Below are 25,855 nucleotides of genomic sequence, written 5' to 3' on the forward strand. Positions count from 1 at the left end.
GTAGTCACCACAAATTTGTTAGATATTAAGTGCCGTCTTCTTTTTTGGACAGTGGAAGACCGGTCGAAAGTTAATATTATATTTTTTTTACTAATTAGGATAATTATAATCATATACAATAACTATTGGCCTTCTTTGTCGGAATAATCTTTGTTGGGCGGAATTCCTAATCCACCCCCGTCCAATCCCGTGATTAATTTACATCTGATCACAATTTCCATACGAGTCCATAGGCGGAAGGGGGGGGGGGGGGGGGGCTCCATTTGACTTAAATATCAATCTCATAGTACGGGCTCCATTTGACTTAAATGTCAATCTCATAGTACATAGTGTATTCCATGAATTTTCCATATTCATTAAATTGTTATAATTCAAATATTACTTTTTGTTACGAAATTTAAGATACTCCGGGCTTCATAAAATCTTCAATCCGCCACTAGTCCCACTTGTAAAGAAGGAATGAGATCAAACGGGAGCTCGTATAAGTTTAAATTGTGTGTGTGTTTGTTTTAATGTGTAATCAAAGGTTTAAAACGCTGACTAACTCAACATGGACAACAAGTGACAGATTGAGTCCCGGATATGAAACATTGACGAACATTTTTAAGGGTTAGAAACTTGAGTTACGTCATTTCAGTTAGAATGATTCGACAATGTTTATCAAACAATGCTGCAAATTAATATTAGAGGTTTCCAATAACAGAAGCTCATTGTCACTCAGTATAAAAATGTCAGATTCAAGTCCGAATGAATCACGACAGTAGATGTTGTTTCTTCTTTGAATATATATGGAATCAGATCTGACATTTTTTTTCTTTGTGCTCTGACAAAAACCTGAGCCGACGTATATACGTAGCAATAGGCCTTACATTAATTGAACAAGTCCTTTTTATTCAGACTCATGCAGTTTTTCCGTGATAGTCACATGGATTTGAGTAGGAATTTCCTCTTCTGCTGTGGGTTCTACTTTGAGGTCAGAATGATCGATTTCTTTATCTGTCCCCTCCACAGAGCCAACATCACCATTCACAGCATGTTTCTCATGGTTTGTAATGAAGATTTCTTCTGTCGTTTTCTGTTCACTATTAACACTCTCTACTTTGTTTGAATCTTGTCCATGTAAATCCACTTTGTTGATATCCTTGGTCTTTGGCTCTTCGTCGTTTTCTATGTTCGTCCCCTGTAATACGGTATTAATATCTCTCTGTCCAGAATTGTCAGGAAGAGTATCGTGGTTATGTATCTTATTATCGTCATCAACATCATCATCATTTTTTTCTACAATTTTCTCCAATCTTTCCTCAACATCAGATTGAGAAGGAGGTTCATCTGCATTCTGGACCGATTCCAAATTTTCTTGGTCGGTCTCAGTCAGAACCCTTTCACTACCATCCCGAGCCGAAAATGCACCAACAGGTGTAGGAGGAGGCTGACTATGCACAGAAGCAAGATCATCTGTCATTTCTCGTGGTCTGCGATAGTACATTTTAGGAGCAGTACGACCGGTGACGGAGGGAAGAACTGATTCCGGATTGCTTCTTAAATTTTTACTCCCTTTGAAGGTCACCAGCACCACCTCTGTAAACAGTAAGACGAAATTCTTGAAACCACTATTCTATCAATTCCATATACTAGTATTTGACGCATACATATATATGCTATGATAAGAATCTTTAATACTTCTATATAATTGGTGTCATTTTAATGTACATGCATATTAATCTAAACTAAAATAAAATATCAATATCATTGAATATACTGACACAAATTTGATTATCAAACAGATTTGTCAACCTATCATAATTTAATTATACAAGCTGTGTGATAGTATGATAAATTCGTAGACTGCAAGGGGAGAAACCCCCTAACTACACATATAAAAACATATGAAACTGATCTAGTGCAAAAATGATATTAAACTGTTAACATGATGCCACAAAACAAGGGATCAAACTGTGTTAATACTATCATGCAGGCTGCATAATGACAAATGATCTCCTTGCCTAATAACACGTACACACAAAGAAGCTGTAAAAACAAGAGTGAGCGTGATCGTGGTATCACATTGTGCAAAATCTACCCACTCGTACTATCGCACTCGCACACGGTTTAAGGAGGTACATAACATCTATGTTTTTTTTATACATCCCGGTAGTAAACTAAGTAATCTAATACAAATCTGCTGGTAATACTGAATGTGATTGATAAAATTATCCTATCCAGGAAAATCACACAAAATGAAGTTTAGGGAATGCCTGGGTTCGATAGCACTTACTACTGGAGGTTGACTTTATTTCAAAGTTTCAGTTTATCTTTTCCGGATACACAATCACTTAATGAAATAGATCGTAACTACATGTACCACTTTTCTCCAACAAATTACCTATAGGGGAACTAGCTGAATTTAAACTTGTACATGTACCCTTTTAATGAAGTAAAATAAACCCTGTACGAAGTATGACGTATAGCTCAGTTCCTCATTACAGTCTTCAAGAAGACCGTCTCCCCGATTTTACTGAGGGTGACCCGAGGGTCGATCGGCCACAGATGAAGAATAGCAAGCTATCTTCAAGAATCCCTTCCCTCGACTATACTGTGGGGATCCGTGGGCGATCGACTCTAGGAAGAGGAGATGGACCCATCCACCACCTTCTGGAGGACCTAAACATCCCCGGATCTTCAAGGAGACCCGTCCCCGTTTCCAGGGGATCCGAGGGTCGACCACCATCGTCGCCTCGCCGCAACAAACCTAGTGTAGCAGGGCCCCTACTGGACAATCTGACTATAAATCTACACTATCGTCGTATAGCTCAATATATTAAACGCAATGGCGATGTTTTGATAACAACTAAATGTTAGAAAGATTTGTGTTAAGTAAATCTACCCATTTCGTTTTCTGCAAGGTTAACGCAAAAGCAAAATATTTCAACATTTCTACATACTAGTGGAGGATTTTGTCCGTGAATTGAAATGCGCAAGACGCTGTAACAAAATCTGCTGGTCAAAAAAATCATATATTTGAATACTATACTAATTTGTTTCGAAATTTAAACAGTGATTTGTTTCAGAAACAGGTGTACAACTCCCATTAACAAACGTTCACAGACACCTGCGTGACTTCCCGCTAAACTTTTAAAACAAGTATTCAATTTGATGTAAAGGTGACATTTGAGCCTAGTCAGAACTGAACTTTTACTCATGTGTATCCCATATGTAATATATTATGTAAAACCAAGTTAGTGGCGGATCCAGAAATTTCGGGAAAGGGAGCAGTAAACTGCTGAGCGTCTTAGGGGCTGTCTTGTGGCCCCAAATTAATCCTGATAGGAGCCTAGGGGGCTACTGAGTTCTGACAAAATTTCTATTTAAACAAGAGGCCCAAGTTGCTAGTTAAACATGATTTCGAAAGAGAAATATAAAAACATAGGATACTTTATAAAACTAGCCGCATGCTACAACACACCACAACTTTCCATCCTTTCAGATTCAAATAAATGATTTAAACGCGCAATGTCTGATACGTGTGATGTAAGATATGTATAATTGAATTATTGTGTTCGCCAACTCAAAATGATATTGTGTTACTTCATAGAAAAACGGCTACTAAGATTTCTCTACTAGTTAATTAAGCTATAAGTTCAAAACTAAACATAGAGGACAGAAAAGCCAACAGAAGGTTAAAAAAGCGACACGTCTAGAACAGGCGTCCACCACCACGTGCTACCGCTAAGCTACCAACTTTTCTTAGGTTTCTCATTCTCACTTTCAGTGTCACCGTGCACCAAGTGGCATGTTGTGGAGTTGTCCCCCCACGCACTGCGGGGGCGTCCCCCAGGGTGCAAGGTGGAACCGGAAGATAGTAACCTTTTACCAGGCGCTGTAGAAGGGCGCTTCAGCATTGGCTTTGAAGCCTCGTCAACATCAGATCGAGGTGAATCTAAAACAAACATAGAACATTCTGTGTACATTTCATTTAGACTTAGAAACATGATCTTGTATAACATCAATCAGTTCTTGACTAGTTTCATGATTCCCTAATACACCAAGATTCCTCTAGCGGATTGATAATTCAACAACTTTTCTAAAACATCAGGTCGATTCCAAACCCCCAACATGAACTCATTTTGACCTTTGAACTTACAATATAGTTACTTTTAAATAAATAAATGCATTTTATATTGAAATTTTACCACTTTTTCCCCTTAAATCTTGATATTATTAGGTACATGTATAAAGTGTGTGGATAAAACAGACGTTTTCGGACATTTATGCACAAATTTTGACCTATGTATGGCACTAAAGCCGAGACCTTGGGATTCTTCTACAATGACACGCGACCACAGCTTCACGTTCAATGCCGTGCGATTGGCGTGGGAATAGTTAACACGGAAGATTTTAGAGTTTGTCGTGACCGGTTAAATATGATCACGATAAAAATCATTACAAATGAGTGGATGGTATAGGCAAATTGCCTTTTCAAGACTTGAAATTTTGAACTAAGATATTTGAACTATGTTAAACCAAGAAAATCTTTTATACACATCAAAGCATGATACTGCGTTGTTGCAGTTCTGTCTACACGTTCGATTTCCGATGGCCAGTGGACACGCTTGGCTAAATCGGTCAATCAGATCTTGAGCTATTGTCTTATTTTTTATTGACAAGCAGTGCGTGTGTAACTTTCAAGGGAGGTGGCTTAAAATTGGGTCAAAATAATGTATAGAAACTTCCAACTCCAAAAAGACACAGATTCACATCTGTTTTATCATCAGCAGTGAATCCTCTGCAGCCTAAACCTATCGAACGTTGAATCCCGGGCTCAAGGTTTGCAGTGTGAATCCTACTTCAGGCGCCATCTGCTCAATCGTAGTTCAATTTACCGAATTAACATTCCATGGTTGTTTTTGTATGCTGGGGGGGGGGGGGGGGGGGGGGGGGGGGGGGGGACTTGTTTTGTATTTGACCTCAGATTAGTGTATCGTACGAAATCATTGCTATCGTTGCATGACGTAATTCAATGACATTGTATTCAATAATGAAATTCTGTGGTGGTACTTAGTTTCCATAAAATCGTTTGCAATTTGCGAGTTCAGGCCCTGCGTTCCGTAGGCATTGATACGGCCGATGATTGGGGGGGGGGGGGGGGGGGGGGGGGGAGGATTAAGTTGCACAGAGGTGAAAAGTCAACGTAGATTTTCAAATTCACAAAAAGCCAGGGATGTTTTTCTGTTTTGTTTGTTTGTTGTTGTTTTGGGGGTTTTTTTTAGGGGGAAGGGGCAAGATAAAGTAGCCCCTCCTACAATATCAGTGAAATATATATAGTCAAATGTTCAAGGACAAAGTTTTAGAATGTACGGGTTCAGTCAAGGTTTTTTATGATTATGACAACTGAGTACAAATAATATAAAATATACGGATTACATTCAACACATACAAGGATAAACATGAGAGGATATACACTGTAGCCCTCGAAATGGAAACACAACAACTCCAGGGGAGATAAAAAGCTGTTTTTGTGACGTTGATTTCCCGACAGAAAAGTCAGAAGAGGTGAAATAATCCTATTTATACAATGTAAGATGACGCTGACACTTTGTGGTGATAATACTGAAGTCATGGTTTTCTGACGAGTAATAAGATACCTGGCGGTACTGCTGGTATGGTGTGGCCTTTGTCCCTAGATCTCTGTGTTGCATGACCCGTCATGAAAATTCCTTGAGGGTTTGTCCTGGGCATGTATACCCCATACACTGATAGACTTTTGGCATCAAGTAAATGTGCCCTAAAAAAATCAAATGGCCAGTCTATCTTATGATAATCATGATGAATACTGTGGTTTGTTCCGTGTACATATATATATTTCACTAGACATCAAGTGGCGAACATACATATAATTAACAATTCTCAATATTAATGAAGTACATTATTCTATTAGATAGTATAATATAATTAGCAAATGTATTTGTCAGTAGATACAAACGTCAACATTCTCTAAATAATAGGACATACAGGCAGACAAGCAGAGGAAGAAGATTAATCTAAAAACAGCTGAAAAGTATCCTAAAAGTACACTTCTAATTTACGCATCACTTAATGGGTTCTCGTTCCTCATTTGTTATTTTGACAGAGATAACAAGGTCACCGACATGTGATATAAGTTTTCCTTATTTAACGCCATACCATCTCGGAAGTCTGATCCATATTAGAGTATTATGAAAATGATATAAGCGCGTACCACTAAAAAAGGAATATCAAAGTGCCCTTTTCTTCGTTTTATAAAAACGAACTGTCAGACAAAAGAATGTTAATCCTATTGACACTTTAATCCAATTTTATTTTGTAGGTCAACACCAAATCTTAAAGCGCATTTAAAACATAATATTCATTGCGGTAAATGTAAGTGACATTTTCCCCCCAATGACAACACCGAAAAGCACTGTACTGATACATTGAGAGAACTACTTTATGTTACATGTATGTCACATGAATTTTCATATTCAAAAGAATCTGCTCTGAACATACGGTACCTAGATAAATAACAGTTTAAAATTTACACTATTCAATTCTACATCTAGAATTCCCAAATTGATCTTATCCTCAAAGCTACATGTATAATAAAACTTTATTTATCAAATGTTCAATGACAAAAGCACTTCACAGTCATATAGTGATAATATAGTGATACTAGATAACAGTGCTTTGAGATTACCTGTTGTATCTTGCGCCGGTCAGGAAAGCATGGGGCGACTCTCCTTCTGAACGAGCAACAAATACTCTGCAAAAATTAATAAAATTGAGATGAAATCAAGATTTTTTTTTTTAATTTTACCTTCCAGTGAAAAACTAACGTGTTCAATATGTATCAGTAAAGCACAGATTTTAATATAGGTAAAGCAGAATTAGAATTATGTGTGGCTGAGAATTCAAACAATGCTATGTATTTCTTCCAATAATTCATACATGAAATTAGTTTTTTGGCAATTGAAATGAATTAGACATGGCGTAGATAGATGGTATTCATGAATATTAATGTACTATTACCTAATCAAAATACGAGTATTTTTTCTTCTTTTTTACCAAGAATGAGAGAATGGATTTCCTGGTTAAAATTCGTCTGTGGTAGACATGAAAAGAACGGATGGCATTTCAATCGATTTTAGTTCTTGCGGAGTAAAATTAATCAAAGCTAACATCTAAAGTGGCCTAGAAACCTTCACGACATTATAAGAATGGTTCATAAATGTGACTCTACCGCAGAATGCCATATAAATCTGTCGCGGTAATAATTTTCTGCCAGTATCCATGGCGACGGTTGTGTTAAAAACATTTGGCTGAGACATAAAAAGACTGTTGAAATAGGTACTCAAAACAGATTATATAACAACACGTGACTTCGAAAGAAAAAAATCGGTATTTTCTGTTGATTTTACGAGCACTTCTTACATTACAAAATAAGAAAAGTTGTCACATGCAGTACAAAAATTAAAAAAACCTCTACATAGCTGGTATTTACAAATGTACATATATGCATTTATTGACGTTTATAATAGATATTTACATAATTCATATATCAAGTGTCGAGAAGAGAATCCAAAAGCCTTCACAGAAATATGATAGATTCCTTATTGATTTGTCTAAAATAAAATAAACTCAAAAATAACTAACAAAATTCTTGTTTTGTTAATTAAGAGGCTATATGTACATGCATACTTTGTTACGTGGGGTGTACTGGAATAATGTTCATCATGCACTGTTGATAATAAAAACATGCAGTGTCTCATTTCGACATGCAGTAACATTCGTGCAATGCGTATTGTATCTACACTGGAACAAAACATCCAACATATATTTTAAAACTTTTCATGACTTGCTAATTATTTACATGCAAGCAAGTTGACAGTTGCGTGAAATGATATTGCAACCATGCAGTGTATGATACATATATAAGGAGTAATATCCCGATTTGCACGTGATTTCATAAGATTCAAGGCCTATATATTTCCATTCCCTGCACGTACGCCTGCGTACCATTGTGTCGTCTATAATTACAACACTGGTGCCAAGATTTACACATGCAGTTTGTTGCATGGTTTGGTTGTTTAACGTGAGGACACTCACCTTCAGTGAAAGATCCGATGAATTAAAATTCTGTGTTAAAGATGATTAATTATAACACTTAAAAACGTTAAGTAATCAATTAAATTCTGAAGATGATAATCAAGATATCAGTAATCAGTAGGAATTGCTCTTAATTGGCATGCTGATCAAATTATTAATTTCACGTGAAAAATGAAATACTATCATTAGATCAAATTTTAAGCAGATAAATTTAAACTTTGGCTTACTCCTTATTCATCTGGCCTGAAGATGGTGGGTTTTCTGACTCTGAAAGTAAACAAGAACCTCCTGATATTAAAATAATTCATACTTTTTATTTCAAAAATTAATTCTATAACACAAAAGGAATACCACAGAAAAACAAACGTTAAATAAACTAAAAAATTAAAATATAAATATAGTTTTCTAGTGATTAGAAATTATAACAGAACCAATTTAATGAAGAAAAAAAATGAATAGATAAAATAAGTGCAAATCCTTTTTTTCCCATGATATGTACAGCATTTTCAGACCAGGATGACCATTTCACCTAAATATACACCTCTGTACTCCAACATGAATAATTAAAACATGGAATGATTCATTAGTCGAAATATTCTGTAATGTTTTTAACATTTGTCTATTAATATTTATGTAATTCAGCATCATACATACATAAATATATACATACATACACACATAATATTCACATATATGTATATATTAACGTATGTATATATATATATATATATATATATAAATAAATGTATGTATGTATGTATATATATATATATATAGAGAGAGAGAGAGAGAGAGAGAGAGAGAGAGAGAGAGAGAGAGAGTGTGTACATATGAATTTATATATATACATAAACTGTTTTATTTTACACTCCATAACTTTATTATAAATGATCATGGCCCATATTTTCTTATATTATTGTGACTTTGATGAAGTAAGGGAAATAGAAAAGGTCATAAGAGAAACAAAAGTTGTGTACAAAACCCACACGTCTCTAGCTACATGCACATATCAAAGAATGTCTACAACATACAAGTAGATATCATTGTCATTTTTCCAAATATATACAAGCCAGAAAATGATCTAACAATCCATGCATTTTTAAAAGAGAAAAAATAATCCAGTTAGGAACCTTCAGCCAAAGAGGTGAAAGCAATGAAAATACATGTGACTGAATATTGAGTTATGTTCTTGTTCTGGGGGGTACATGTACCTCGACAAGATAGACAGTGATCTGCATAGCGAAATGTATAAGGTTCCACTTCATCGAGGTCTACAGCTGAAATAACAGTATATAATAGGGGTATATATGTAATTACAGAAGTAAACTATTAAGTATCGACTGAGGTTGTGTCTATTATTTTCAATGATGTTTCCCTTACATCAGTTTCTTCCACAATTAATAACCATTCCTGTATTTAACAAGATTTTTCTGAAGATCTGATACAAAAGGATGTACATATGAATTGGAAATTCCAGTATACTATGTAGGTATTTGGGATAGATGGGTATATCAGATTCATAGACACAATATATTATGTTATACAGGATAATGAGAGGCATCATAAACTTCTGTCCTGGATTCATTCCAAAGTAAATTGAAGAATGTTTTCAAAAGTACATGTATATATATTTACATGCACTGTAGAAAATTTAGGAGAAAAACTTCAGACTTACTCTATAGTAACATTGTAATATGGAATCTGAAGACATCAATTAAATGAAATCTGAAGACATTAAATGAAATCTAAATATAAGACATTAAATGGAATCTGGAAACATAAGATAATGTACCAGAAAAACAATAATTACCGGTACTATTGAAATTTACAACATATTCCCAAAAAAAACCTGTTATTTAATATCAATCTTGATGCAATCACTTAAAAAAAAAGCTTGGAAGTGTCACTTACTTTTGACTTGTTCTCTCTTTACATTGTAGGAGTTTACGGGAGCTGAAGCACACCTCTGCCTGGCTCGGAGTAGGCTACAAAAGAGTTCCAAAGTTGAATTTCAAGCAAAAAATTTTAACACATAAATCATTATTTGAAATATTCAGATTACCATTCTTGTTGAAAACCACTGCAACTTTATCAAAGTAATGACTCTTATTCCCATAAAGTACAGTTTTGTTCAGATAATGAAACAATATATTACAAAAAACTTTTTAGTACTTCACAAGTATTACAGTTAGCTTTTTTATGATTTCATAGTAAATATTGTAATTAATTGTCATCATTTGTATAACAGGTAATGACAAAAATGATAGATTAATTTGCTTACGTGGTCCTAGTGGGTCTTCCATACTTCAGTTCTTTGTCTGATAGCTGTGACGTGTCAGTGGCTGTAAGATATTGGTGTGGAGTTGGAGGGTGGTAGTAGGAAGAGCCATTATGCCTTTTTCTTGGAGTATTCCTGGTAGATGCAGGCGTAACTGAGCGTCTGATGTTGTGAACTGAGTTTGCTTCACTTTCCACCTAGTACATGGTAAATGACTTGTGACTTATAAAGCAATTTCATGAGGTATAATAATGTTATAATTTTCTGATTGCTAATTAGTAAATGTAAATATTGAATGCAATAATAAATTCAGCTATTTATTGAAATGATTTGAGTTATTTACTTAAAAGATTTGGAGGTCATAGTTTCATACATACTGACTGTGCTTATTTTCTTGCTAATTACACAACCATGTAGTTTTTAGTAGATTCTATGTTAATTAAACAAAAACCCAAAACCAACAGAATATCAGTAGTGCCACCCAAATTAATGTGAAGTTGTATGATATTCATGCAGAGTGTAGCTAACAGGGTTTATTGACATATCTATTATCAGCCAGTCTATAAATAGCAATCAAATCTGTTAAAATTTGTTGCACATGGCCGCACTGGTGTACATGTACCTGTTAGTTTGTGTGGAACAACACCGAATGGTGCTGAACATTACGCAGACATATATAATTAAAAAATGCGACTGTTGATTGCTAATGAGGCCATGATCACAATCTCTTTAAATGTGGTTCATATTGGTGCAACTTAATTATCATTACACTGTCATGAAAATGTACTATGCGTTGATCATGAAGGTTTTAATGATACATGTAAATCAAGGTGACGAAAATTGCCAGTCATTTTCATCGCTTTACGTTCAGGTCTACTACAGCGTTAACATAAATTTCCACACAGGTCTCTTAGCAGAGCTTACCTTACTTGTGCTGAGCAGACCATGGATATGGAATGGAGATTCTCCACTATGGGTCATCTCTTTACTGATATCATAAGCCCATGCCGGAGAACCTCGTCCATCAAAAAATTCTTCACGAAAGAGTTTGTTGATGTCCTCTCTCAGCTGAACATGATATTCTGAAGACTTGTTGTAGGAATAGGGACTCAATGGATGTTTCTTGCCACCTAAGAGATAACCAAATAAATAAAACCTTACAATATATGTGTATCAGTGCACTGCATGGACGGAAGGACATAATTTCTGTGGAAACAGGGGAGTACTGTAGAAGTACTTTTTTCCACGTGGTATTAATTTACGCTATGTACGCGGTCACAAATTTTCCACGGAAATTTATCTCAGCGTACTTAAAGTAAATGAAAGATATTAAGTGGCAATCTAAGAAATCCGCCCAATTTTCTACCCGCGGAATAAACAGAAATTGTGATTCCGCAGACCCAGGGAAAAAAGTACGTTTACAGTAATTCATATTCTGTCTCTCCTGTCTGGGCTGTCCCCCTTGTTTTTGTCCAAGCCTGCATAAAGTAAGCAGGAAATTTTTACCGCATCAGTCGTGCATCAAATCAATATCATTTCAGGTTACATTTGATATGAATTGTCCGAAAACTTACCTTAATCTTCCATGAATGATTTTTCAACAGATAAATCCATCTGGCGCCATTCACTTCCACACTAAATGGATGATAATAGTTGTCATTAACATTGATTTAGTGTGGAATTGAATGGTGTCAGTTGGGTTGATTTGTGGAAAAATCGTTCATGGAAGATTTAGGTAAGTTTTTGGATGATTCATATCAAATGTGAACCTGATATGATCGAACCGAAGCGCGGCTGATGCAGTAAACATTTCCCCCATACTTTATACAGTCTTGAACAGAAAAGAGGGGAACAGGAGAGACCCAAATATAAATTACCCCTTCGTTTCCACAGAAATTAGGGAGGGACGTGCAAGATATAAGGGCAATGACAAAACATAAGCTACACAGACAATCTCAAACACTGTCACATTTAACATATTGAACGCCCAGTAGCAATGAATACCTTGATACATTACTTCGTGTTTTATTTTAGGGAAAACTGGGTAAAAACATACCCCTTAGACCCCCATGAGGTCTGGTTCCGTTCTGCGATGTAGTGACCCCATTGTCAAAAGTCAGATCTAGCAGTCGTAAGTGCGGTTTCTGGCCGCCTTCACTTCGTGAACCTTTGTTAATCATGATAAAAGACTCTCCGTCATTTTATATGCATCTATGTACACGCCATGTTTCAGGGAATCATTGAGTTAATCGGCTTCTTCCTATCATACAGCCATGTTGTTGATAGCGTTGTCAATGGCGGTGAATAAGGTCAAGGTCGAGACAAGTGTTCGTTCGATAATGATTATGTCGTTCAATATTTTATTCGTATAAAATGAGTTTTTATTTTTTTTTTTTGGTAATCAAACAATGCAAAAACGGCATTATCCTGTTATTAGCACCGCGGTGCTAATAATATATGACGTTGTTGACTTTATTGACGTAAATATAAATAAACTTTATGAACTTTATTCATTGTGTTTCAATGAGAATTAAGCATTTTTTTTTTTGCATTTGTTCCGATGCACTCTCTAGTTATATTTTTAGAAATTACCTTATTCTCAATGAAACTTATAACGGAATAAATGTATCCATAGAAACTAAAATTTGGCTTGCAGGAAAGTACCATTTATTCCGTTATAGACAAGAAGAAAAGTATCTTTAGAATAAATTTCATAACGGAATAAATGCCATATATTTAGATGAGCAGTAATGAGTATTTGTATTTTATTCCGTTATAGACCATGTAAAGTAATGTTTCTGTAGAGTAAATTTGATAACGGAATAAATGCCATATATTAAAATGAACACTAATACATATTTTCACTTTATTATGTTAAAGACAAGAGGGAATGTTTTTCTTCAAATTAATTTGATAACGGAATAAATCGCATGTATTAAGATGAACAGTATTGCATATTTGCATTTTGCTTCGTTATAAACAAACATAAATGTTTCTGTACAGTTTATTTGATAACGGAATATAAATTCGAGATGAACTTTAATGCATATTTGCACTTTATTCCGTTATAGACAAGAAGAAATGTTCTTCTAAAATTCATGTCACAACTGAATAAATGACATGTATTAAGATGAACAGTAATGCATATTTGCAGTTTACTCTGTTATAAACAAAAAGAAATGTTTTTGTACAGTTAATTTGATAACGGAATATAAATTCAAGTTGAACTTTAATGCATATTTGTACTTTATTCTGTTATAGACAAGAATAAATGTTTCTCTTAAAATTAATGTCGCAACTTAATAAAGACCACGTATTAAGATGAACAGTAATGCATATTTGCATTTTATTAAAGGGGGGGGGGGACTTTGACTTAAATTGCGATGAATAAATGAAGTATTTGTAAATGAAAACAATAAATTCAAAATCATGTTGAGGTCCATGTCTTTCATTGCGTACAAAGGGCAGTGTATTTGATTTCATGTACAGGAGAAATGCATTTGTGTACATTTTTATCTAATGTTAATTATACAATTTATTGCATACAGGAACATTAATCGTTTGTCATCATGTCAATGTATTTCCATGTTCTCATTTTTGCACGGACTTTGAATGTGTTGCAATACATGTAGTGGATTAAGTCCTTTTAAATGGCTGTAAACAGTCCTATACACTACCTGTACCTGATGGAAGGCATTCTATTAATCATGACCGTCTACATGCATAAATGTTATTCACTCCGCGGGATGAGCTATCCCCCACCACCATCCCCAAGGTTGTTTTAATTTATACTTCTTTCACCTGTGTCATATGCAAATGTTTGAAATTTGCATATACCTATAGTAATTTAACGGAATAAACCAAATTTAAAGAGCAAATAACTCTTACTAAAGGAAAAATGCCTGTTATTAGCACCGCGGTGCGAATTAGTTTTGGCCATTCCACAGATGAAAACGTGCCATTTTTACAGTGATACCCCCCCCCCCCCAACATCTCCAAGCCCCATTTCTTTTATGAAAGCCCCATTCCTGCTAATAACAGGAGTATATATAGAGAGACGACATTCATATCCCAAAACTAATTCGCACCGCGGTGCTAATAACAGTATATATAGAGAGACGATGTTTCAAAAATCAAGATTATAAGCTCTACGAAGGGAAGTATTCCCGGGAAAAGGGTTTCCCCAAAGAAGGAAACCCTTTTCCCGGGAATACTTCCCTTCGTAGAGCTTACAATCTTGATTTTTGAAACATCGTCTCTCTATATATACTACTGTTATTAGCACCGCGGTGCGAATTAGTTTTGAGGTATTTATATGAACGTCGTTTCTCTATATATACTCCTGTTATTAGCACCGCGGTGCGAATTAGTTTTGCGCATTCCACAGATCAAAAAGTGCCATTTTTAGTATGGGATGACCATTTATTTCAAATACGAATAAAAAATAAAATCTAGAATTTTCTCTGAATTTTATTTTCAACAGAAATTTCATTAGAAATCATCAAATTATGATATATTTATAACTTTTAACGCTTCTGACGTTACGTAAAAAAAACACGTCATATATTATTAGCACCGCGGTGCTAATAACAGGATTATGCCGCAAAAACAGTGTTGGATTCACCCCCTCCCCCACCGTAGCTTAAGTGGTAGGACTTAGAGTAACCGGGAGATCGTTAGTTCAAGCCCCGTTCTAGCTGTAGAATGGTGTATCATGTACACATTACTTTTTTTAATGTACACATGATACACCTTTTTTAAAACCTCGAAAAAAAAGCGGATTTTGGTGGTGGATTTTATTTATATAATCTATTATTCGGACACAAATCATGTAAAACTTAAATTTATTATTCGGGAACAAATAATACAAAATTTTAATATCTGACCACAGAGTCCCTGTGACTGTAATCTGTCCAAATATTTTTTCAGAGAGCTACAGTTCTGCAACTAGCCCCGCTCGTGCCAAGGCCGCGTCGAAAATATGGGCACTGATTGTTTTTTTCGCCAAACGCTTAGCATTTAAAGTATATAAAAATCACGGGTCTTTCGGATATGACCCCCAAAACGGATCGAGGTCCTATCAGTGGCGGATTTAAAGGGGGCGCAGCCGGTGCCCCCCCCCCCTAAATTTTTCAAATTTAAGGTAAATCGTCGTATCTTGTTTAGAAAAATGTACTTAACTATAAAAGAAGCAATGATTTCTTCCACTCCCGGAGAAATAAATGACAAAATCTTTTGATTTCTTGAATTACTTTATTGGGAGAACTTAATTTTTTCCAAAAACCCTTAAATTTTCGTCATTTTATTAATTTCACCTTATTGAAAATGATAGAAAATAAATAAGAGACACATTTCAAGCCCTATAAAATCTGTAAAATCCAGGAGATTTCGGGGGCTTCGCTCCCTGGGCCCCCACCAGGGCTTTGCCCTGGACCCACTACCTCATAAAGTGGCGCGGCCCCCGCAATTCCTGGATCCGCCCCCTGCCTATGTCGCGACAGAAATTATAGGGTGTCCAGGTAAATAGCGCTCTCGCTTCTCAACGCTGCGACCTGAGTTCGATCCCTGTGATCGGCAGTGGTTGTATGTGAGAGGGTATGGCGGTCGCCCGCTCGGAAACGTGGGTTTCCTCCGGGTACTCCGGTTTCCTCCCACATAAATGACCCCCAAGCGCAAACATCCGTGCATCAAAGGACCCCATTGGAAATAAGCTTTCGAGCTGTCGTGGGTTATCCTTGGTATTTATGTATGTATGTATGTATGTATGTATGTTTGTTTGTACGTATGTATATACCGAATCAATATTTTTTTAATCATTTTATTGGCACGAAAAAAAAGAACCCTCACTGTCAGTACGGCGCTATAAGCGCTAAACATACGTCTAAACTTGTGGTACTTCACCGAGTCACGTCTCAATAAAAGTGAAAAATTCTTGATGGGACGCAACATAAACAAAAATCAACCCACCCAGTGACCCACCCAATGCTGGAATATTTCACGGTGGTTTTTTTTTTAACAGACTGCACAATAAGTAAGATGGAAATATATCAATAACGATATATGTTTACATTATATAATCGCCATATCTTACATTAGACCGCTGTATACTGTGAGAAACGTCAGAAATAAATGCACCTCTTCATTCGTCGTTCAGCTTTTTAATCACATATTTTACCAGGATCGTTAATGTTACACTTTGTTTGTGCAGATTATATAACAATATGAAATTCTTATAATTTGAGCGAGATTTCAACAATTCATTTCAAAAATATTGCACGTGGTATAAGTGCAAATTAAATAAAGTGTACTGAAATAAACAGCGACTTTGAAAAATGTAGTATTCCAAATTTATACATATGAGAGATTTGGAAGTACCCCTAATCCGAATGAAACCAGTGGTTTCAACATATTAACAGATTTCTTGTTACTTCTTGTGAATATGGGTTAAGCATTCATGTTCTGAGGCGTGTTTACGTTCATTTATTCACTCTGATCATACAATGACATAGGAGGTACAAAAATAAACATAGAGACCCACAAATATGTGTAAACATATGAATTCACGATCAACTATGCCAACTGTGAAAGGTTTTCTAGACACGATCTACATCCACTGCCATAATTAACATTGACATTGATTTCAAGGATTTTGCGAGACAGTTACCCATGAGGAATCTCATAAAAATGTTTCTCTCAGATATTCTGCCAGAATAAATATAATTCAAATGCAGAAAACATGAATGAGTTGTCCACAAAGCTCGCCTACTGTACTCGCATCTTGACATGTCTTAATGTTTCCTAAAACATTAAAAAATTTCAGATATGCACTATACAACTTTTAGCTATCGATCTTAATCATAGTGTTTTATTTTGAAAATACAGATATAAGATTTTATATCATACTGTCATCTTATTTCATTTAATTGTGTTTTATCGTTGCATTCCTCTTCTTACCCTTGTAAAGCGCCTTAGAGTAATTTGTTTTATATAAGGCGCTATATGAATTTTATCATTATTATTACAAAACCCTAAAATACTTTTTAAAATGCTGTGATACTATTATGCCACCTGAAACAAGCAACAATACCATTATCTTAACCTCCAAGTACATTATTCACTTCGCCCTCTGACCAGTCTGTAAGCGGTAGTCAGACGGACGTGGGTTTCAGTGTGTTCTTTGGGATCGGTGAGTATATACTTCTCGGGAAGCTAAAACATTGAGTTGACTAAATATACTAATAACTGAATAATACCCAATAAAATTATAAATATTAATTATGAAAAGAATCAGATGTCAATATCTAATAGAATTGTGTGTGTAGGGGGTGGGGGCAATAGCATTATGAATATTAATCGCCAATAGAATTATCAATATTAATCGCCAATAGAATTATATAAATATCAAACTTAATTGCAATTTTAAATACCAAACAACTAACACAATATAAATATCAACCCCATCAATTAAAAGGTTTTTAAGTCGACCAATGTTCCGTTATTAATTGTCCTTTAAGAAAAGTAATCCCATTATGTTTAATTGAATAAATCCAAGAAAAGCATGTTAGAATTTAGAAGAAATATCAGCTAGGTCAAAATCTTTTGTTTGCACATCCATGGAGCTGTACAGACAAGTATTACTAACAGAGAATATTTAAACATCGTCTAGGGAAAACATTTTAAAAATCATGTTATCGAATATTTTCTTTTGTTCTTCACTATGAATTAAGAACAGGGCATTTGTACTTAAAACAAACGTAGACTATTTGTGAACGTGAGGGTTTCGTCGATATAGCCTGTTTTGAAATGAAATCCACGAAAATTTGAGATCGAGATAAAATTGCCCCAAAACTTCGACATTACGAGGATCAATCACAGGGCGCTTAACCTCACCAGACATTTTAAATAAAGCTTCAGACAATGTTTCTAAATTTTGAACTTAGTCGTCAGATTAATATTTTTAAGTGAAAAGGGCCGCTAAGAACATTACAGAGGTTAAGGATGAGATACAGCAGGTGCTAATAGTCATTAGTGTGTTATAGTGTCACCTGCAACGAGACGGCGGCTTGAGGTCTTCGAGACATTTCCAGAACCCAAGTCGTTTACTGCGCTCCTCCCCAGTAGCCCATTTTGAATTCCCCCTGCATTTGCTATCGGCGCTGCAGCATAAAACGATTAAAAATATTCGGTTCAATAGCCAAAGGCGAGTCAACCATGCATAAAAAAAACCCTTCAAGACCATCATACAGCCAGTGGTAATTTAAACAGATACTAGTATTTAAAATAGTTCAAAATTTGATCTATAACCCCCCCCCTCCACCCCCCACCCCCCCACACACACACACACTTTCTTTAGTTCCATTTTAGATTTTAAGGCGAAACTTCGTGTAACTGAAAATATTGATAATACTCCTAATATGTTCTTTCGAACTTTGAATTCCATATATAACGTCTCCATATGAGTGAAAAATTCTCGAGAGAGACGGTAAGCAAGATTCAATCAGCCAATCCATCAATTCCATATGATGAATTTTCCCGTGTGTTTTAAAAGTGCAAAAAGATCAATGTTTATTTCTAATCTACTAGCATTAAACGTTTTATATCTATATTGCTAGAATAAATAAGTGCTTACTTATTTGATATAATGATTCGTTATTGTTTTTTATTTCATAATTTTCCCTCAAAGCAGAAATCAATAATATACTGCCCCTCAAAATTCACAATTCAAGTATGAACCTCTTTAATTAATTTATTCAATATATTATCTCGCAGTATACTTTTAACGTCATTAACTAACACTGTACACATATATTTCTTATCAATTACTGCTCTAAATACAAATATATAGTCTGAGATAGCCTGTATTTCATGTGGTTTGTGAGGTCAGTTACAGAGATCACAATATGTCGTGCTACGTGGTGCTGATGTTGTGCTCGTTTGTTGTAACAGTATCTGCCCAGCCCCCACCAGTAAATGCAAGTGAGTCATTAAATTCATATCAAGAACTTTGAATGGACTATTTCTGATATGTTTTATCTATATCGTTAACAATGTACATGTTATACAAGAAGAATAGGTGAAACACTTCTAGACTTGCTACCATGAGGTAATGACCCCACTCTAAACCTTTATTTACACCCAACTGCAAACCACCCATCCGCCCCATTTTATCAAAATCGTTATTAAACCCATATTTAAAAATAAAACACGCTGCAGCGAATCAAAGTTTGCAAAAATATGATATATCGATGCTAACTGTAATAAATGCTTTGATTTTCTTTACTAAAAATATTTACTATAAAAAATATTGATTCACCTCTGTAGAAAATTTGATATGCCCAGTGACATTTTTTTTTGGGTAAATTACCATTCTAGACTTCATACTTGAACAAAAGCCCTTTTATATACATATAGTATAATAGTGAAATTTTTTGAATTACTTTGTTACTATGGTGATACATGTACACTTTTAATCGATAGTATAATTAATCATAAATATAGTTTACAACAGTATATTTTCTTAACGAAATGATGATATCAGTTAAAATCTACTTGATATAGAATATTTGATAAGGAATTGATATTGAATATGATATGTACTTTTCTTATAGATGGTTGTCCTTCGGGCTTTATACCACACGGAGCCAACTGTTACTTTGTCTCTAAAACAGAAACCAACTGGGCCGGGGCAATGGTAATCAATGAATTACAATCACGACTTTCCCATGGATTCTCCAAAACATTCACTGTAAATTATAATTTGTGCGGCTCGTTCATCCTTTAATCGGTACTGTTTATCATAATCAGGACGACCGTTCTATTCCCACATGTAGTCCAGGATGAAAACATTTCCATTTTTTGGATGGATTTACTGTCCAAAGCGTTGAATGGACTATTCATCCTTATTTTTATGGTCCCATCTTAGTGTTTCCAGCGGTGTGTGTTTGCCCATCTCTCCATTTTGTATTCTTTATCATCACCGATCTGTTAGAAAGTGCATATAGGGAAATGAGAAATTATGGATGGTTAATAAGATCTTAGTAAGAACTTTTTTCCACCCTAAAGCAAACTACATGTAACTCAGGCAAATGTCGGTATACATGTACTTGCCGTTTATTTAATTTAACAATGTTTTATAATGTAAACAGAAATAAGGATTCGGTAGCAGACCGAACCCATGTGTGAGTAGGCCTTCTCTTTATTTAAAGGTACAAGATGATCGTAATGTACTCCTAAGAAATAAATTTCCTGTTTGAAAAATATATGGGGGTATGAGACGCCAGCATATACTCCTGGAAGCTTCGCTAAAGCAGGTATGCCGGTGTGAAGTGCCGCAGTTTATACCCCCTCCCCCCCAAGTATTTTTAAATTTGAAATTTATTTCTTATATTTACATTCTACTTTCATTTCTGTTGGAGTTCCCAGTCGTTAAAATAGAGGCACTACATGCACACTTATCAAGATTTATACGTGCATTGTTTATAAATGAAGCGAGTTCATGGGGAAACATCCTCACAAGTCAAGGTTTTGTGATAACGTACTCTCCACACGTGTGTAGAGAGTACGTAATCAGAAAACCTTGACTTGTGAGGATGATGGAGAAATGGCTATCATTACGATTTGTAAATGTAAATATATGATATAAGAGAGAAATTATACAATAAATAATACTGTTATCTCTATATATATGAAGACTCAAGTGAAAAGACAAGAAAAAATATTATGATAGCACGATTTTCAATAAATTCGATAGATACATAAAGTAAACTGAAAAAGATATATAAGACGTATTTATCATAATCTGGACAGTTGGTCCTTTCAAAATATTGACTGTATATTTCTAGGGCTACAGTATATTTCTAGGGTTATTGCCAGTCTGTTGGCGCCACACTGGCGTCCGTGCAGAATCTGGACGTACAGACGTTTTTGACAGCACAGATTAAAAGTCATCTTGTTGGTAAGTAAAAAAAACCAATGTAATTCCAGGATTCAGGTACGGGGGAGTGGACATAAACATAGGAATGTTAGCGGAATTATGAGTTATACTGAAGATATACACGTGCTCTGGCAGATTCATTTAGATATCTACACGTTGATTAACAATTTGTCAGGAATTCACTCTTCTGAACGAATCCAGATAAAAAGATTTTTTTAAAGAAAGCACGAAGCATTGTCTTTGTAGATTGTGCTTGCTTTTAAAAATGACCACGAGATAAAACAGATAGTTATAATGTTACAGTCGATCTGTTTAAGGATAACGCTCATTTATTGAAGAAAAAAAAACAGATCAAAGAGGAAGATAACGAACAGTGATCAATCTCATAACTACTATAAGCAATACAAAATAGAGAGTTGAACAAACACGGACCCCTGAATATACCAGAGGTGGAATCATGTGCCTAGGAGAAGTAAGCTTCCCCTGCCGACCGGTCACATCCGCCGAGAGCCCTATATCTTGATCAGGCAAACGGAGTTATACGTAGTCAAAATCAGTGCGCCAAGAACGGCCTAACAATCGGTGTGAAACGCGTCAGACAGCATTTGAACCAATGATACAAGTAGGTTGTATTGGCAAACTAAATCGTTATAACGACCATAAAATTTCTGAAATGCCAACAGTATTTAAAGAAACATCCAAAAATAAAAATTCTGCCCAAACAAGGCAGGTCTGAATAACTCGAAACTGACTTGGTTTGAATAGAACGAACACGAAGTGGAAAAACGCATCCTTAATTTTGAATGAAATTAAGTTGAAATATTCTATCCAACGATGAAAAGTCCTTTACCTATACCTGCGAATATGCTCATCTGCTCCCAATTCAATCCGTAAAGAGCAATGTAAGTTTGTCCCTATAAATATAGTTTACCTTTAATTTTGTTTGAGTTACAATAATTTGTAATTTAAACTGGTTTATTCTATTTTCTCTACCAATTCCCTTTTCTTTTCCTTCCAGTTTTACAAAGTATTAAAATGAATTAGTGCCTCTTGAAATATACGTATAATGCTATCCTTTTCTAATTTGGCTTCAAGTACGTTTACTAGCTTAAAAATAAAGGTCTTATTTGATTGATTGATTGATTGTATCTTGCTTAACGTCTCGCTCGAGAATTTTTCACTCATATGGAGACGTCTGGTCTTATTTAAATTTAGATATCTGAAATATATACATGTACATGTATGTACATATATAAATCAAATTCATCTAGCCTGTAGAAATAAGTGTCTGGCAAGAGGCGACTCGTTTTGGGATTTTTTTCTTCATAGAAATGTTTATAGATATGTTCCAACACCCCCTCCTCCAGACGTTTTGAAATTACTTCACACTAACCTGTTATTAATTAAATGATAAACAAATTATAACCAAAATTGCTTCCTTTATTGAAGTTTCCACCATATACCTAAACACAAGCAACAACTACAAGTATCATTATCTGGTTGATTCTGGAATCGATGTCTCGGGACACTCATCCTTCACCTTTGATGTCATGGCCTGCAATGATGCTCACATTGCACTATCACGTGACAAGAATGATAACGCATTCACGTATGAGATTGTCATTGGTGGATGGGCAGATTCACAATCAGTGATTCGAGACTGCAAGCAATGTGCACACATGGATACTGCTGCTCACCAAGACCATCCCGTCAGCTGCACAGCATTCCGCTCTTTTTGGATCAGTTGGACAAATAATATCATAAAGGTCGGAACAGGTCATGATATTGGTAAAAATAGGTTTCTTATCTGGAACGATACATCTCCTCATGATGTCAACTATGTTGCTGTCTCAACAGGGTTTGGTTCTTCAGGGCAATGGAAGTTTGTAAGAGGTAAAGTAAAAAAAAAAAAAAAAAAAAGACTCCTATTTGGTTTTCATATTGATTTTCTGTTCGAAAGTTATTAAAATGTATAGACTTACAATTTAAATCTTATGTTAAATATTTGTACATTCACTAATGCTATATCTTTAAACAAACTTCCATCAGGTACATACATGCCTGGACAATTCTGGCTGGCGGGTTCAGATTTAGCTTTGGAACAACAGTGGATGTGGCTACCAGATGAGGTTATGTTCGATTACACGAACTGGGCCCCGGGCGAGCCGGATAATCTCTACAACCGACAACACTGCGCCCTGATGGACAGTAGCCGCTCCTATCAGTGGACAGATGACGACTGTGAAGAAAGTCGGAACTTCATTTGTCAAATTGAGAAAAATAGCAAATAAATATACCGACGTTTTAAACATGAATAACTGTCATCAATCTCATAAATCTTTAAAAAAAGATATAGAACTACGAGGAGGGCAAACACGGACCCCTGGATGTACCAGAGGTGAGATCAAGTGACTGGGGTGAGAGGGGGGTAAACATATCCTGTAACCGGTCACATCCTCCGTGAGCCCTATATCGGTCACATCCTCCGTGAGCCCTATATCTTGATTAGGTAAACGGAGTAATCTGTAGTCAAAATCAGTATGTAAAGAACGCCCTAAATATTGGTATGAAACACCACAGACAGCATTCGACCTTATTACTTGCATTTGTAAATCATATCGTGATAACGACCATTCCCGATCGCCCGAATTTGATAACATGATCTTCATTCTACGATAGTCGGGGATTTTTATAATATGGTCTTCATTCTACGATAGTCGGTGGGTTTTTTTTTCTAGACGCAGTGCCGCAGCACGCACTCAGAAGGTACCAGGCATCTATATTTGCACCTTTTTTCATTAACGCTACATTTGTCTATCTTGGAGACTGTATAAGTCGCCATTCAACAAAGATTTCGTGAAAACGATTTAAAAACTGAACTGGAACGGAATGAAATCGTATCACTCAGCTCAGAATAGCCATTTCTAAATACTTCAAAGGATCGATCCCTGAAGATGTGATGAGGAAATGTGACTTGGCTCTTTAATAATCGTGAAGAATAAGAATTCTGATAGTATTACATGACTAAATCAAATCCTACGCACTGACATCCCTTATTTATTTTGAGGGATTTCATATTATGCATGCCTTGTATATTTGGACGAGCGGGCGGATGCTATTTTGCGATACCAGGAAATATTCTAATATTGATCTCTTGTCAAAGAAAAATGCGGCAAATCAGACGAACATTAAAATACAAATTGGTATGCCTTATCTTACGTGTATATAGAGACAATGAAATATACAGAAAACTAGACATAGTATGATAATTAATTTAGTCAACCATGAAACTAAGTTTTACATTTTTTGTTAGAATTCGGCACAAAATTCCGTAAATATTTTTAAAAAATCAATTCACTGTAACGGAACTCAAGCTTGTAAACATACCTGAACATAAAATATTAGTAAATCACACACTAGTACCATTTCAATAACGAGAATTAACGCATGCTGAAAAGTCCGAAAAGCAAACAATTAAAGAAATTCATTCATCTATGAAACAAGTCTTACAATTTTTATTAGAATAGGTCAACTGTAAAAATGAAAGTGAAACTTGATCTACTCATTGAGTAAACTTTACCAAAGCAAGTCAAACCCATTGCTTTCTCTGTGAATGACCACCCTTGTCATGATAAAATGAGAAATGTCAGTATGCAAACATCAATACCAAACATCACTTCCCAACGCGAGCAGTCTGACATTGTTAAGAAAACTCTCACTATGACCATGTTAGAAGAACCATACTGACTTTCATCTTGGACAAAAGTATTCACAGATGAATCGGCCACAAATGCAGCAAAAAATGTCGGAGCTGGTGTCAGAATTTGAACACTTTTAAAAAACATTTAAAAAGACATCTTATTAGTATTATAGGTGGTTAAATTTTTATGGTTTCTTTACCATCATTTTAACATGACTTTTTCAAGTGTATAATTGTATATTTATTTCAACTATTGTATTTTATATCATTTGATTGTACGGCGTGGAACTTTTTTCATGCACATCATGTTTTAGATTTTAGTAATTTTACTTCACATTATTGATGTTTTTCTAACATTGTTTTGATATTATCTGTCTTAGTGCTATTGTAATTTCCTTTTACTACGTTTATAACATGGTGTATCATTTTTATTGTGTGCAGCGCTTTAGAGTGGTTATTTATAGTCATCTAGGGCGCTATATAAATAAATATTATTATTATTATTATACTTACATCCAATATCCAAACGGAGACCGACAATCCAAAGCAATACCAACAGGCCTGCATTGTTCCAATTACAAAGCTGAAGAAGGAACCATCATCCATGCTGCACGTACCATCACAAACGTTGTTAATAACACAACTCGGATTGTTTTCTTGACAGATGCCTTCTCTGTATTACAGGCTTTTACAAATTACAAGCTACCATTACTAGAACATCAAAAGCCATACAACAGTGCTACATTGGATCCCTCCTCACTGTGGGGTTTACGGTAATGAACAAGCTGATATTTTATCTACATGTAAGCATGATGCTGGACAACAA

General features: G+C 35.3%; 2 protein-coding genes across 5 annotated transcripts in view; one reads left to right on the forward strand and one right to left on the reverse strand.

Moving 5' to 3' along the window:
• LOC125659307 (uncharacterized) overlaps nucleotides 1–12,808 on the reverse strand; it is a 12,979-nt gene extending 171 nt beyond the window's left edge. The window contains exons 1-10 of one of the 4 annotated variants that reach the window (XM_048890930.2): nucleotides 12,453–12,808; nucleotides 11,321–11,526; nucleotides 10,400–10,593; nucleotides 10,030–10,103; nucleotides 9,330–9,395; nucleotides 8,346–8,385; nucleotides 6,710–6,775; nucleotides 5,643–5,782; nucleotides 3,740–3,937; nucleotides 1–1,578 (exon numbers count right to left, since the gene is read on the reverse strand). The exon at nucleotides 1–1,578 is cut by the window's left edge and continues 171 nt beyond it. In XM_048890930.2, the coding sequence (XP_048746887.2) occupies nucleotides 890–1,578; nucleotides 3,740–3,937; nucleotides 5,643–5,782; nucleotides 6,710–6,775; nucleotides 8,346–8,385; nucleotides 9,330–9,395; nucleotides 10,030–10,103; nucleotides 10,400–10,593; nucleotides 11,321–11,526; nucleotides 12,453–12,576 (1,797 nt within the window). In that variant the 5' untranslated portion in view covers nucleotides 12,577–12,808 and the 3' untranslated portion in view covers nucleotides 1–889. The remainder of the gene's footprint in view (nucleotides 1,579–3,739; nucleotides 3,938–5,642; nucleotides 5,783–6,709; nucleotides 6,776–8,345; nucleotides 8,386–9,329; nucleotides 9,396–10,029; nucleotides 10,104–10,399; nucleotides 10,594–11,320; nucleotides 11,527–12,452) is intronic. The other 3 variants (XM_048890931.2, XM_048890932.2, XM_056148613.1) reach the window with 3 other exon arrangements.
• A 6,402-nt stretch (nucleotides 12,809–19,210) lies between these two features.
• Nucleotides 19,211–23,644, forward strand: LOC125658825 (uncharacterized). The gene is made up of 5 exons (XM_048890246.2): nucleotides 19,211–19,372; nucleotides 20,005–20,087; nucleotides 21,257–21,350; nucleotides 22,779–23,222; nucleotides 23,379–23,644. The coding sequence occupies exons 1-5, from the start codon at nucleotides 19,297–19,299 to the stop codon at nucleotides 23,618–23,620; spliced, it is 939 nt and encodes a 312-aa protein (XP_048746203.2). The 5' UTR covers nucleotides 19,211–19,296; the 3' UTR covers nucleotides 23,621–23,644.
• Nucleotides 23,645–25,855: the final 2,211 nt, after the last annotated feature.

Source organism: Ostrea edulis, chromosome 9 (genome assembly GCF_947568905.1).
Source record: "Ostrea edulis chromosome 9, xbOstEdul1.1, whole genome shotgun sequence".
In the NCBI taxonomy this organism is placed as follows: domain Eukaryota; kingdom Metazoa; phylum Mollusca; class Bivalvia; order Ostreida; family Ostreidae; genus Ostrea; species Ostrea edulis.

Excerpts from the sequence above, each read along its gene's own strand:
- LOC125658825 (XM_048890246.2), top strand. The coding sequence starts at position 19,297 with ATGTCGTGCTACGTGGTGCTGATGTTGTGCTCGTTTGTTGTAACAGTA. Across the intron at positions 20,088-21,256 it reads CCAACTGGGCCGGGGCAATG|GGTTATTGCCAGTCTGTTGG; the intron begins GTAATCAATGAA and ends GTATATTTCTAG. Across the intron at positions 21,351-22,778 it reads GATTAAAAGTCATCTTGTTG|TTTCCACCATATACCTAAAC; the intron begins GTAAGTAAAAAA and ends CCTTTATTGAAG.